Consider the following 15,101-nt stretch of genomic DNA (forward strand, 5'->3'; position numbering starts at 1 on the left):
GGAGACGGAGGGGAGAGTTAAACAGGTAGAGAACTTGATTCCTCTCGGGATGCCCAGGGCCAAAGCAGAGCGCAGAAAGCTGGAGGATAAGAGGCTGCAGCCACCTGCACCACTAGGAAGCCGGAGCCGGGTCTCAAGTGAGCGTGCAAACCCGGTGAGTCCCTAGTCCTTTTGGCACAACTTGGTCAGAGCGTGAAAATCTGCTGCGATCCCTCGGGCCGGGGATCCGTGAGGGGCGGGGCAGGGACCCTGGATCGTGGACCGCAGGCTTCTGCTTCAGTCCACCGCCCCGGCGCTGCATCCGAGTCCCCTCCCTCACCCTCAGCCTCCCCGGGACCCCTGCGCCTGCCCGCCCGCCACCTGGAAAGCCCGGAGCCTCGGGATCGCCTCCCGCAGGGTCTGGGCATGCTCAGTAAGCCGCGCGGGTCTCGGTTCCCTCTCCTCCAGTGTCTCGGGTGGGGGAGGGCGGAGGAGGGTGGCGACCAGTCGGAGGCGCTTGCAGCAGGTCCCCGCCCAGGACGGGCTCCCCGGCCAGGGGGCGCTGCCCAGGTAGGTGGAAACCCGGCCTTGCCTCCGCGCCCTGGCCGCCCAGGTCGAACCGCGGGTCCGCAGCACCCCTGCGCCTCTGCCGCATCCCGGGCCACCGCAAGCGCCCGCCCACAGCATCCCGGCCGGCCCGGGGCGCTGTCCGTGGTGCTGCGCAGAGCCAGCTCCTCCCTCCGGCTCCCGGGCACAGCGGCGTCACGCAGCCCGGCCCTCGCTCCCTCTCCTCCCGCTCCCGCTCTCTCGCTGCACGCTCTCCCCACCCCGCTCTCCGGGAGACGGGGAGAGAGAGAGAGTGAGAGAAAGAGGGAGAGACACGCTCAAGCCTGACGCCTCTGAAAAGGCAGCGGCAGTCGCCTTGTCCCTAGACCCTCAGGAAATCCGCCTTCACCGAGGCACGCTTCGGGCTCCGGCGGGAGCTAAGGGGGAAACCGGGCAGGTAAAGCAGCTCAGTTTGGCTGGGGGAGGGGATGGGGCGAGGCGACTGGAGAAGGATATCTCTTTCCCTGTTGTAACCGAGCCAGCATCTGCCACCAATGCAAGGCGAGGATGGGGGGTGGGAGGGTGGAGGAGCGTAGATCTTGGTTGTTTTGCATGGCTAGAAGATGAGGTAGTGGACCTGGGGTAGTAACTTAAATGCTAAATGCAGTGATTTATTATCAAAAGAACAAGTGGGTTAAACTCAAAACAAATAAATAAAATACATCTGTCTGTTTCCTCATCCGTCCACAGGACGCCTATGCTTAATTTGTGCTATAGACTCCAGGCTCTAGGAAACTGCACTGGTATTAGAGATGCAGCTGGGCGGGAAAGCCAGGGAGAATTTTGGGCGTGCACTGGTATTGAGATACTTTTGCAAAAACATATGGCAAAAAGGATAGGCACTTCTAAAAATTCTCACCCTATATTTCTGGTCCATTGTGAAGATGTATGTTGAAGGGTGCAAAGGTAGGTGTGTGTGTGTGTGTAGACATAAATATTAAAATAAATGCAACTGCAGATAATGAGTGTATTGTATTGATTCTTCCAGTGACTTGGGAACGAATTTGATTCTAGAAATCAAAGAAAAGATTAATGAGGCTGTTAGCTTTTGAATTAAAGCGCTTCTTGTTTTGGCTGCAGTAAGACTGTTTTTTCTGATCCTTCTGTTTCATTCCCTTCTATTTCATTGTGAACTTACCAGGTCTTTCTGACATCTAGAGAGAATCCTCTTGTTTCATATAAATACAGATATTTCCACACACAATGAGCTTCATCTAAGGACTAGGAGAGCCAGTTGACCTCCCTTATGGTAGGAATATAGTCTTCTAGGGTTTCCCCTTTTTCATTCTCGATTAAAAAATTGTCAAGGTGTGAAACAGTGAAGGAGGACAGGAGATAGGGGTGAAAAAGGTTATGCCATGTAAGATTAAATAATAAAATAATCAGCCTTCACAGTCTCACACACATACATGCAAAAAGGGTTTTCTACTACAGAAGCTTGAGAATGAGTTCAAAGCACTCGATTCCAAAAACAGATTTATTTTGCAAATTACTGAACATTTAGCAGATTCCTGACTCCACTTTTAAAAAAACGAAACTATAGTGAATAATACACTATTATTGATGATTTTTAAGAGCACCTTTCTTTGGACTTGGCACAGAAGTAGACAAGATATGACTGGAAATTGCTGATGGTATGGAATGTATCAGCCATAATAAATAAGCAACTATTTTTCTTTTCTTTTGCTAGTGGACTCTGTGTGTGTGTGTGTGTGTGTGTGTGTGTGTGTGCACGCGCGCGCGCGCGTGTGCGTGCTGGAGAGAAAACCAGTCATCAGTCTCATTTGGGAAGGAACTTGAAGTGGGATCCCCTGGCTTGGTGGCTCTCAGCTGACACCTGTAGGGATTGCTCTGAACTGAAGAGAAATTCTCTCAGCCCTCTCCATGGAAAAGCAGCAGCACAATGCAGTGTCATAAATTACTGCTAGTTTCAGCTTGTAGAAAAAAAAAAGTGTTAATTGGATAGTGAGCTTCTGTGTCCAAGCAATAAATTGTGTGTGTGTGTGTGTGTGTGTGTGTGTGTGTGTGTGTGTGTGTGGTACTGTGGCGAAGACATGGACAAGTGGTGAGGGAAATAACATAACCAAATGATACATTTGGCTTTCAAGAAGTGAGAGTAATTTTGACTTAAAAAAACTACTTAGAAAATAATCAGTATTTTTGATTTCTATAGCATTTCAAGAACATGTCAGATTAAAGTTGAATAAAGAGAGGTGGTTTAGTGGAACAGTGAGTGATTCATTGGTCTGGTTTTAAATTCTAGCATGCTAGAGCCATCGCATCTGAGGTGACATACATGATGACAACTGCTGTTCTGATCACATAAATTCTATGGACAGCCAGAGAGTGGCTTGAGAAAGACTTGGATCACTAGTTATGCAAATTAACACTGTACCTATTTTGTAGGAACTAATATGGCAATTGAAGCAAACTATTACTAGAAATGCACACACATTTACGGCTCTCATTAGATACTTTCTCCTGTAATAGATTATTTCTTTAATAAAAAGGAGATATATGCTTGCTTAAATTTTTAAGAGATTCTCAAGAAACCATCAAAAATTCCAAAAAATGAAATGACAGGAATACTATAAAAATTTAAGGTGGCAGCTTCTTGCAGACAGTTTAATCTACTGTACCTATTGTAAAAACTGCTATCACTAATATTTGAATAGATTGTCTTCTGTCCATGAACCTGGCACAAAATATAGTTAAAACTATTGTTTTTAAAAGGGCCTTTGTTCTCTCTTCATAGATTTTAAAAATTAAATTTCCTTGGAAAAGAGAAGCATTAATCAAATTGGTACCTGCATAAATCTGGATAAGCAATTAACAGTTACAGTATAGAATGGTGTAACAGTTTGTGCAAGAGTGTGACTTTGTCTTATAGATTAGTGCAAAAAAGCTCCAACTAATAAGGTTAATTCTTCTGCTTATTATGAGACTAGCATCAGCTACATTGTTGTTTTCTGAGCTGAAATACTGACTTCCATAATACTGTAACTGACTATCCACTTTTTTATTTTAATTCCACAGATTTCCTTATAAAAAGGCAAAATCAAAATGCATCGTCAACTCACAACCAATTGATGTGCTGGCCTCTTAGCTTGGCCTTGCAGAGGCGGAGAAAAGAAGAGTAGCTGTTGTGATTTGGACATCTAACAGCTTCTGGCTATTTGACAACTTCTAGGTTTGAGCCCTCTCGTTGGGGAGGTAAAAAAGAGAAGTGAACTCCAGCCAGTGAGGCCAAGCACAAGGAATGTGGCTCTCCCTGCAGCATCTTCTGCGCTGGAGGCCCACAATAATGGCAGAAGAAACAGGTCTCTGAAGCTACCCTGGGGTTAAAAAGCAGCACTCTGTCCTGGTTTGGGACACTACCTCCCAGGGGAGCTACTTGAAGCATTCAAAGAATCCCAAGATACTGGTACATCGCTAGCTTGTAATTTTCTGCGAAAAGCATTCTTCTGATTGCCTGCTTTCCTTCGACCTCGTGCCATTCTGGTGGTATCCGCAGATGTCAGCATTTGAGGAGTCCACATCCTAGACGTTCTTCAACTACATCACTGGCCACCAATGGCTCAGTGACTTCCTGTGACCTCTTGCTGACACTCAAGCGTGGTCTGCCCAGCGTGCGCTCCGCGGCTGCCCTGTACCACCGAAGTCCACGTGCTCCAGGCGCACGGGGACCATCGGGGGAGAGGAAGGGGTTGCAGGAAGAGGAGGAGGATACAGGAGGGCGCCCGCTCGCCCCAGCGTCTCCGCCACGGTGCCCCGGCCCCTCCCGAAGCTGCCGGCCCCGGCGCCCCCCCGCCGGCCCCCGGCTCCCGGCATGGGCACGGCGCTGCTGCAGCGCGGGGGCTGCGCGCTGCTGTGCCTGGCGCTGCTCTTGCTGGGCTGCTGGGCCGAGCTGGGCAGCGGGCTGGAGTTCCCGGGCGCCGAGGGCCAGTGGACGCGCTTCCCCAAGTGGAACGCGTGCTGCGAGAGCGAGCTCAGCTTCGAGCTGAAGACGCGCGCCGCGCGCGGCCTGGTGCTCTACTTCGACGACGAGGGCTTCTGCGACTTCCTGGAGCTCGTGCTGACGCGCGGCGGCCGCCTGCAGCTCAGCTTCTCCATCTTCTGCGCCGAGCCCGCCACGCTGCTGGCCGACACCCCGCTCAACGACGGCGCGTGGCACCGCGTGCGCCTGCGCCGCCAGTTCCGCAACACCACGCTGCTCATCGACCGCGTGGAGGCGCGCTGGGTGGAGGTGCAGTCCAAGCGCCGCGACATGACGGTCTTCAGCGGCCTCTTCGTGGGCGGGCTGCCGCCCGAGCTGCGGGCCGCCGCGCTCAAGCTCACGCGCGCCTCGGTGCGCGAGCACGCGCCCTTCCGGGGCTGGATCCGCGATCTGCGCGTGGACGCGGCTCGCACGCTGCCCGAGGACGGCGCGGAGGTGCGGCTGGACGACGACGAGCCCAGCGGCGGGGGGCCGTGCGAGGCCGAGGAGGGCGAGGGCGGCGTGTGCCTCAACGGCGGCGTGTGCTCCGTGGTGGACGACCGCGCCGTGTGTGACTGCTCGCGAACCGGCTTCCGCGGCGAGGACTGCAGCCAAGGTAAGGGCCCCGCGCCGTGGGTCGGGACACGGGAAGTCCGGTGCACGGGCCGTGCCTTCCTTCGTCCTGTGTGGAGTCAGAGGGCCTGATCCCACTCCGGGCGCAGTCTCAGCTCAGAGGCCCAAGTCCGAGCAAAATGGCGCTTTCTGTTCCTGGGCTGCTGTGCCTCACTGGCCCCTGTATCCACCTAGGTGACCGCTGTTCTCCTCTCCCACCACTAAACTCATGATGCCCAGACTTTGCCCATGAGGTGCAGACGAGCGTCTGCAAAGTGGACCTCCAGGTCAGAGCAGAATGGCCCTCTTCTGTCCTGCGTTGCCTTCTGCTGGCCCTGTTTTCACAGGTCCACAGTCTATCTAGATGGCCACTATTTTTCCCTCCTCTGCCACTCAACGTGTGACACAGAGTTTTGGCTTAAAGTGTAGATAAGCATCTAGAAGGTGGAGCACGCATGTAACGATAATGAGTCTCTAGAAGGGTCCCCTAGGGTCGTGCTGGAAAATACCCACGTGGTTACTGAAAGACACAGGGGTTCACAGGCACAGCTGCATCTTGTCACAAAGTATAACGACCTGCCCTTGGTTGTGGTAAAAAAAAAAATGAGGGGCTGTGAAGATTTTATTTAGAAACTGGAGGTTTTTCTTGGAAATAGTATTCGTTTCCATGGTTATATCCCCCAAGTCCACCATTTGTCATATTTAAGTAAAATTTTGGGATTTCCGGGGTTTTTTTTTGGAAGTGTGAGACAGGTCAGGCAGTGCTTAGAAATGCTAGAGATTAAATAACATATTTCTTGATTAACAAACGCATTGAGAAGAGATATAGAAAAATTGAGATGTTGCTAGATTGGGAAGTTTCTGCACGGTAATGCACAGGACGCATGTGATCCATGGCAAGAGATTTCCTAAGGATGTTCAGCTAATGATATCTATGTGAGTAGTGGAAGCCAGGGTGTAATTTTTGTGCTTTTTGGGGCTTGAAACTGTGGATTTGAACAAGAATAAACATAGCAACTTTTGTTTTCAACCCTTCACAAATAAATTTGAAGCTTCTGAGTGTTTCTTCCATGTTTCCAAACAGCGAGTAAGGAAAATATTGTGGCATAAATACAGAAAAGCGTATGAGCAGAAACCAGGAGAGTGATGTGGAAAGCATGAAATGTGCCTGTCTCAGTGGCAGTTTAAAGTAGATAGATAACTTATGGGTCAGATCAAGGCAATCAGCACAGGGATAAATGGCATTTGTGGCTGAAATAGGGGAGAAGGTGAATTATTAAATCTGGTTTTGAAAGCTGTAGGGACAAAAGCTCTGTGTGTAGTTGTTTTGTGGTGTAATGTCTTTGTTTTTTTCTGCTGACATTGCTAAGGGGAACTAGCCTTTGTAAATCTTATTAGACTTGGCAGTTCCCTCTCACTTGACTTTAAGAGAAATGAAGACTTGATAAAATTTGCAATTGTTTAAATAGCAAAGGGAGTTAGTTAGGAAGGAAAATTGCAGTTCTTTAAGAGTGTTCTGCAGCCTTCATGAGATTAAGGAGAAAGCAAAAGAGAGAGGGAAAAAAAAGCAGGGTGATTTTATTGCCACTGCCTTCATATAGGATTTTTCTTCTAGGCATAATTTTGACTTAAGTAATTATAAATGATTGTGTATTCCATGGCCCACGGTGCACTTCAGCTTTGCCAGTAAATTTCCACAGATGTAAGATCAGATTTTTATGTTTGACAAAAAATAAAACAACATATTTTTCTTCTACAAAATCTACCTTAATTGTAAATCATGAGCAAAATAGATGTGATAATTTCAGTAGCATAATTTGCAGTTGCATACCTTTGCACTGATTAATAAAACAGAAAAGAATATTATTTTGTAGGAAAATATTGCACTAAATATTCTAATGCCACTTTACATGATAAAGAAGGCAATTTAATGAAATGTAACTTCCTTTCTTAAATTAGGAAACAAATATGACACAATGACAGCTTGTACTGTGTGGGAGGGTGTTTTAAATGAAATTTCTTATTTTTCTATGCATTTTAATGTAGGGATTCAGGGATCATGCATAATCAGGAACATTTAAGAGTGGAGAAAGCATGGAAAAAGTAATTTTATAGAGAGGCAGAATTAGATGTCTTTTAAATGCATTTTATTTTGGTAAATGGGTAGTTCTTTCTATAGATGAATCATTTGAAATTATCAAGATGCATATTGAAACAATATGGTAACTAATGTAAAAGGAAAATCAACCCAGAAATGAAAATCCACCAGGATTGTTTGTTCTGGGGCATTGATTCATTTTGAAAAATTAAGCTGATAAATGGAGTACAAAGATGACCAGTAGTTACGGAGGGAAAACAGAAGTCTGGATTTTTTTGATTATCACAGAAATGGAAGATGGAGCGGTAAAAGAAGTCTGTCTTCCCGGAAGGATTGGCTCCATTTTGCTTATTTTCCCTGTTTCATGCATGTCAAGTGACTATTGAATAATTAATTGAGAGTGAATGCCTCTTCCAACACTGATCATACATTGATGGCTAGGGATAGATGATTTCTATTTGAATGAAGTATAAACAAAGCCCTGCCTCTAGCCATGTTTACACTGATTGCCACATTCTTTTTAAAAACTAATTTAAAAAAGCAAGTAAGTATACATTCATTAGAGAAAATTTAGGAAAAAAACTACAGAGAAACAAACATTAAACACAAATTGAAATTATCTTTGATCATAACTACAGTTTAATTTTAGATTAAATTGAAATAGTCTAATAGTCTTTTAGTTGGTTTTACATTTAAAATTCAGTAAAAAAAAAAAAAAAAAACCAAAAAACAAAAAACAAAAAACACTGCTAAAAAGACAATAAGGCTACACTGAGAAAGTCCTCTTTTTATTTTCCACCCAAGAGTGCTTTGGAACCACCTGATATGAATTTGTGGAATATTTTTAATGAATGAGTTCATTGTTTATCCTTACTCTGCTTATTTAGGCCTAGCAAATTTTATCTGCTTATTCCTATTCTGCTAGAGAAAGAACAAAGTATAACTTACATGTAATGTTCTAGTTCCCAACCGGGCTTGGATAAGAGCATAAATGTTTTTATTCCCAGGTCTGACACCAGAATGTCGGCTGAATAAGATTTATCCTCCAGGTTGACAGAGGTTGTTTAAGGGGAAAAAATAGTATATATAAAATTGGTTGTAGAAACAAACCAAATTTATGCATTGCTTATGTTCTTTGACCCTGAGAGTCGTCCTCAGAATTCAGCTGTCCAGGCGTGTCATCCTCCCTGAGTGATGAATGCTAATGGTCTACATAGTTTTTTCACTACTTATACTTTTCTAAATGCTCCGGTCCATTATTATTTAATAAGTTTCTACTTAAGAATTTTGACTTTCCTCGTAGCTTGAAAGAATTAGTGAATTCCATGGCTGTCCACCTTAGAAATAAGAAGAAAAAGACAATCAATAAAACATTAAGTTATACATGTACTGAGGATTTCCAAGTTCCATCCATTGTAAAGTTCTGGTTGTTAAAATTCATGCTAGACCATGTCACAGTCTTGCATTCTTTCTTCTTAAATGACCAGAACCATAAAACATTGCTTAACATTGCTGAATATGAAGGTATGATAAATACCATTGATAAACATCAAATGTCATTAAATAAATTCCCTTTTTTCTACAACTTTCTAATGTGGCTACATAATCAGCCATACTCATCCATTCATTCATTCATTTATTCATTTCTTTATTCAAAAAATATTGATTGCTTTGTATGTGCCAGAATACTAGATTCTTGCAATAATATTTTGAGTAAACGTACAAGTGGTTTCTATGCTTATAGATAGATCTCATGTTCTAGTGAACAGGTACAATAATTTTTTTAAAAAACAGAGACTTAAAATGGTGGTATATATTTTGAAGAATGGTGTGTGGTAGTGAGAAAATTTTAAATATTGTGTGTGCTGACCTCATTCAGGAAAAGGTTGCTGAGTGTTAACTAAGATCTGAAACATGAGAAGGATGTGGCTGTGAAGTGGTGGAGGAGAATTATTAACTACGGAAAGGCAAAGGGGCAGAGTTCTAAGCAAGGTGCATAGCATGTTTGAGCTACAGAGAGAAGGCACTTCAGTGTGGACCTCTTAATTCACACCGGAGAGGACTAGGCCCAGGTTTGGACCATGTCCAAAACTTGCTATTTAGGGTAAAAGTCACGAAGAAGGAATGGGGAGAAGTGTGGAAGATGGGTGATGTTACCACATTTACCATTTAGGAATATAAGTAGAAAACAGACTGAATGGGGACCAAAGCCAAGAAAAAACTTATTTTTTTCTGTTTGTCCATCAACATTTGTCAGGCACCCGCTGTAAGCAATGGATCAAAACTAAGGGAAAAGCAGGATTCTTGTTTTTTCTTTTTCTAAGAGTTTTAACAAAGAATCCTTCAAATCAGGATACCTGTTTCAAAGAAGATTCTTCTGGGGCTTGGTATAGACTTGTAAGCCCATTCATTATTTAGAACAGTTGTTTGCACTTGTTTGAACTTTTTTTGTAAATTGTCATGTAGTTTGTCTTGGATTATACCTACTGAATCATGTGGCTTCTGGAACCTGGTGACAACCTCATAATTTATTATATGTTAAAGTATAATAAATTATACTTAATTTGTTTTTCTCTTAATAATATATGTTGACTGTTTAGGCAACATTTTAAGCTACTATAATAAAGGAAAATATAGGTTCTTACAATCTTATAATTAAAAATTTAAGTTATTGTGTGAGTCAATATTGGAAAAAAAGGATATTTTTGCTAAAGTTTTGTTTGAAGTTTTGTTTACAGGAAAGATGGGTTGTCTCTGTTGAAAAACTGAGTTGGACAAAGAAACTCATCATTAGTTTTGATCCTCAGCTAGGTGTGGTGGTTCAACCTGCAGTGCTAGCACCTGCTGAGACAGGCTGATGGCTGAGGAGTTGGTGCTAGTTTGGGCTACATAGTGAGTTCCAGGCCAGCTTGAACTACATAGAGAGACCCTGTCTCAAAAAACAAACAAAAAAACAAAACAGCTAGTTTGATCTTGATTTACCGTCAGGAAAGCTCATATCATGTGACAATGAAAGGAATCTATTAGTCTATAAGAAACTTGTCTTAAGTATGACATGACCAAAATGGATTTACCATTCTGAAATCTCATAATAACATAGGATATATTATTGTAAGGGTTTGTTTTCCTATGGAGAAGCAATTGTAGTGTGTTAAAGATGGCCCAGAGATCACAAATCAAATGAGTACACTCAAAATTGTCTTCAGTTTTATCTGTGACAGTAGCCTAAGGGCAGTATTTACTTGCTAAGAGAGCTGGGTAGGTAGAACTTCCTGTGAGGTTGTTAGAGCCCTGCCTGACACACAGTAAGCACTCTGTAAGTGTCTGCCCTGCTTCTTTTGTTATTATAACTGCCATTCTTATTGCTGATAACACTGTCTTTAATAGTACTTTGAAGCAAAATTCCAATGTGGAATTTTTGCATTCTCATGTTCACTTTAAATAAGGATTCTTGGATTGTCCAAGATTTTCGGCTTTTAAAGGAAGCAGTAAAGACAATGTGCTTCTGTGTCTTTGTGATACAACTGTTGTTACTCATGTCTAGGTGTTATTCAAAATAGTTTTGAAAAGTCATTGTGACAAATTTATGATTTAACTAGCATTTAACAGAAAAGCATTTATAGAACAGTCTCTCTCTCCCCCTCCATATGTCTGCTTTCCACCCCAGTCCTACACTTAAAAGGTAACTTTTTTTTCTTACCAACATATCTAAAATAAAGCTGGGGATAGAGGCACATGCTTGTAATCTTAGCACTTGGAAGGCTGAAGCAGGAAGATCATCACGAGTTCAAGGCCAGGCTGAACTATATAGCAAGATTCTGTCTCATAAAAAACAAAAATCAAAACAAAACCTTTCCAATTTACATAAAATTATTTTAGGCTGGGTTCAGTCAGCATAGAGACTGAACACTTGGTTAGCAAGTGAGAAGTCTTGGGTTCCATGTGGGGGTAACATTGTTACTTTTGAAGCTGATACTATGTTGCTGAAAAATTTATTTTAATCCTTAGTAAAAATGGGTATATCCAACTTATAGTTTGTCGTTAAGACTCTCTTATCAGTTGAAATTATATGCATGCTAAAGACAAGCTAGTGATATATTTGAATGTTAAAAATTCAAGTGAGATAATCTGATGGTTATCATAAAGAGATTAAATATTTTCTTAGCACAAAATCCACAACAAAATAATGTTCCAGTGTTAGGTATCATTAAAAGAAATAACAATTAAGCTGATTATTAAAAAAAATTATCCCAATTGACTACAGAAAGATCTGGAACTATATGTTTTTTTCATTCTTAACTCTGTTGTGAGAATTAGGAGCCACAGTAGTTCCTGAAAACAATTAGCCACATTCTATCCCTCTTTGCCCATTTTTGTTGGTCATATTATAGTGTTAACTCCTGTAAAAATATATTGAAAATTAGATCTTGAACATAGCAGATTTTGTTCATCATGGAGAAAATACAGCTATTATTAGAACTTGCCATTCACACTGTGCTTTTAACGTATTTTTAAATACGTTTGATATAATTCACAATACATCTTTACATTTCAGTTTTTTAGCTTATTAAAATATTATTAAAACTCATGTTTTTCCTTGTGCGCTTTTCTATAGCTTTATGGTTCAGTCCCTTTTCTATTACTAAGAAATGCAGAATGATGTAGTTTACATAATCTCTGTGGAGTAGTATGTCTTAAAGTACTCCAACTAGATTGTGAGAAATATTTTTTTGGGTCACTTCACAAGTTACATGGCTTTTGGTTTTCTCTCTTGAGCACGCATTCTGTGAATTTATATTTGAATATAGGACTGGGTGCAATGCCTTCCAAGATTTTTTGCCTGCTGAGTTATTATTTACATTTTGTGTGTAAACGAACATAATTTGAGATCTGAAAAACTAAATTCTACATGTGGCTTTGCCTCAAAGTAGATGTTAAAAATAGGATAAGGCTACTAATGTTCTGCATTTCAGTTTTCAAAACTCAAAATTGGGAAATCACCTAGATGGAGCATAAATACATGTTTAACTCTTGCTAATCTACCTTGCCAAGTGTTTGTGAGCAGTAGTAGATATGAACTCTTAGAAATCCTTAAAAATATGAAGGAAATATGTACTGTAATGGTGGCGGAGTAGCTGAATATTTATGAAGAAAATACTGAATGTTTCTGTAAATCAGTTTTTATTCATTTTAGATCTGTTTTTGACCATGTACACCTAACAGTGTGCCTCACATCTGGTACACATTGAAACATGGGTATATACCAAACTGAGTGAGGAGGACATTAATTCTTTTGTCCCTTCTGGGTAAAATCTAAACAGATTAAATAGATATCTTAAGGCAACAACTTACATGAAGGCATATTATATCTAATATAATACACCTATATATATTGTTTGTATGAATTCAAAATAGGCAGAGGTAACATATGGCATTAGAGGTCAGAATAAAGGTTACTGTGTCTTTACTGGTATAGAAAGGGATCCAGAAATGGTCTTGATCATGAGCTGGGTGGGGGTCGCATGAGGATATATATTTGCATAGATTTAGTATGGTATGCAGTCAGAATTTTTGTATTTTATTATATGTAAGGTCTACCTTAACTTTAAAAGGTTCTGCACAGTTAAAAATGATTGCTATTTAGTTGCACCTGTAAAATACATTTAGCAGCTTAATAGAAATTCATATTGAGAGATTTTAGGCAACAGAAAAATATCAAAGAGTTGTAACATAACCCAAAGATCATTCCAGAGAGCATATGTGTGTGTACATGAATGAATTTAAGAGTAAATGGATACTGTTTTAAACACTTAAGAAATCTTATTCCAATGTCTGATGTCTTCATCATGTTTATTAATAAAACATAGGTTTTTCTTTTAGATTTGCATCAAAAATCTTTCCAACACAATCAGGCAATGCAAGTTTTCCAGTTAGGACTACTCATTTGCTGAAATTAAGTAACCAGACGAGTGATGAATTTGTTGAAACAGCTCAATAAATACTTCAAATAAGTAGTGAAATATTGAAAAAAAATTAGTAATTATTTCAATCAAAATTCTCATGAAACTCTAAATATGTACATATACATAATCTGGCACCAGAATGATATATATCAATTTTTTCAGAAGAAAAACTAGGTGACTGTTCTTTAATGGCACCATGAACATCTCTTAGATTTGTGTATTAAAATCATTCTATAAGATCATAGTATCATTGTAACTACTAGTTTTTTTTATATAGTGAAAGCAGTTTTACACTGTTTTATCTATCTTATTTATTCTTACAACAATCTTACTAGTAGGCTTTATACAGTTCCCATTTTACTGATGAGAAAATTGTGTTTGAAGAACTCACTTGCCAAAAATCCCATAGCTAACAAGTGGCACAGCTGCACGTGTGCCTCACATACTTGACGTTCCTGTCCGTGTATTTCACAATGCCTGTGTGTTTAGCTTATCAAACACCTTCCTAATTTCATGATTCTAAGGAATCAGTGCAGCTTGTCAGAATTCATGGTACTTTGTTTCTGTAGTGCTTATTTGCTTTCATTGTTGACCTATTCACATGCTTAATGAGTTCATTTCCTTTTATTGTAACAAGAAGTGAAGCCCCCATAAATGGTATTTAAGGAAAATTACAACTCTTTTTTGTTCTTTTGAGTGAAAAGGCCTAATTTGTACAAAAAAAGCAATGTAAGAATTTCCACTCATTTCAGAGTTTGATACATAAAATTATTGGAAATGGTGAATCAGCACAAATGTAAAGACTGAGTCCAGTCACACAGACACTTCCTGAGAGCTGCCTAGTTAAAACTTAGTTCTTCTAAAGATATAGCTGAGTAGGGTAAGCCATTGGAATGACGCAGCATATGCCTTTTTTATGAGAGTGTTTGGTGTCGCAGTGCATTGGTTACAGTTATATTTACTATTCCTTAGAATGGGAAAGCTGTATTTTCCATGATATTTCTGGTAAATATGAACAGCTATTATTAAGAAGAAGTGGAAGGAAAACAAGTTCAATCTGGCAGGCCTGGGTGTTGGCTAAGACTCTGGTCTAGTCATTGGTGTGCAAAACTGTCTGGATGGCAATTAGAAGCACTGTGTACCGACACCACATTGCAGAACTTTGGATGACTCTTTTTTAATTTTTTTTTTTTTTTTTTTAACTCTGGTTCCTAGAGGAATCTGGTGTTTTGAAAGTAATGGCAGGTGATGCCAAACACCATAATGGTTGTAGCTCTCCTGTCATTTGACAACAGCAAGGGCTTTTTTTCTTTACAGACGTAATGAATTCTGTGTGGATGCTAATCCACATGGCCGCAGCCCTGATCAGAGCTTAGGAGGTACTGTTGTTCTTGACCTAACACTAGCAGCCCTGTGTATGGAACCAGCTAAGTTTAAATATTATTTGGACATTGCTGGATTCAACAGAATGAACTGCTCCAGTCCAGTAGAGGCAAGGAAATTAAAGACTCCTGTTTATCTTCTAAGTAGTGATGTCTCTCTATAATTAAGCCTGCCTGCTCTCTCCTGAGGGAACTAGCTGGCATGGCAGCATATAACTAGAGCTGCTGCATGGGAGATGCCATTTTCAGTTCAAGCTCTTTTTCTTCAGTGCAAAAATTGATTTTCCCTTCTGAAAATAACCTGATTACTTAGAAATAGACAGGATGTTTTATACACTATATGTTTAACTTATTGAATTGAAAACATTATAAAAAAGGAAGTTATATATTCTAGTATTCTACCCAAATGTACATTTAAATATGTAACAGGATGCACTTGTGAGTACCTATTTAAAACTCAGATCAGCTTTTAGTAAAATGAAATA

At 41.0% G+C, this 15,101-nt stretch overlaps 1 protein-coding gene across 25 annotated transcripts in view; it reads left to right on the forward strand.

The window, feature by feature from the left end:
• The first annotated feature begins 596 nt into the window (after positions 1-596).
• Positions 597-15,101, forward strand: part of Nrxn1 (neurexin 1) — a 1,032,692-nt gene continuing 1,018,187 nt past the window's right edge. For 10 of the 25 annotated variants that reach the window (XM_063228713.1, XM_063228704.1, XM_063228733.1 and 7 more), the window contains exons 1-2: positions 597-982; positions 3,622-5,177. In XM_063228713.1, the coding sequence (XP_063084783.1) occupies positions 4,415-5,177 (763 nt within the window). In that variant the 5' untranslated portion in view covers positions 597-982; positions 3,622-4,414. The remainder of the gene's footprint in view (positions 983-3,621; positions 5,178-15,101) is intronic. The other 15 variants (XM_063228737.1, XM_063228724.1, XM_063228800.1 and 12 more) reach the window with 3 other exon arrangements.

Source organism: Cavia porcellus, unplaced genomic scaffold (assembly GCF_034190915.1).
Source record: "Cavia porcellus strain 051 isolate PalLab524CR breed Dunkin Hartley unplaced genomic scaffold, mCavPor4.1 scaffold_1, whole genome shotgun sequence".
Lineage (NCBI taxonomy): Eukaryota > Metazoa > Chordata > Mammalia > Rodentia > Caviidae > Cavia > Cavia porcellus.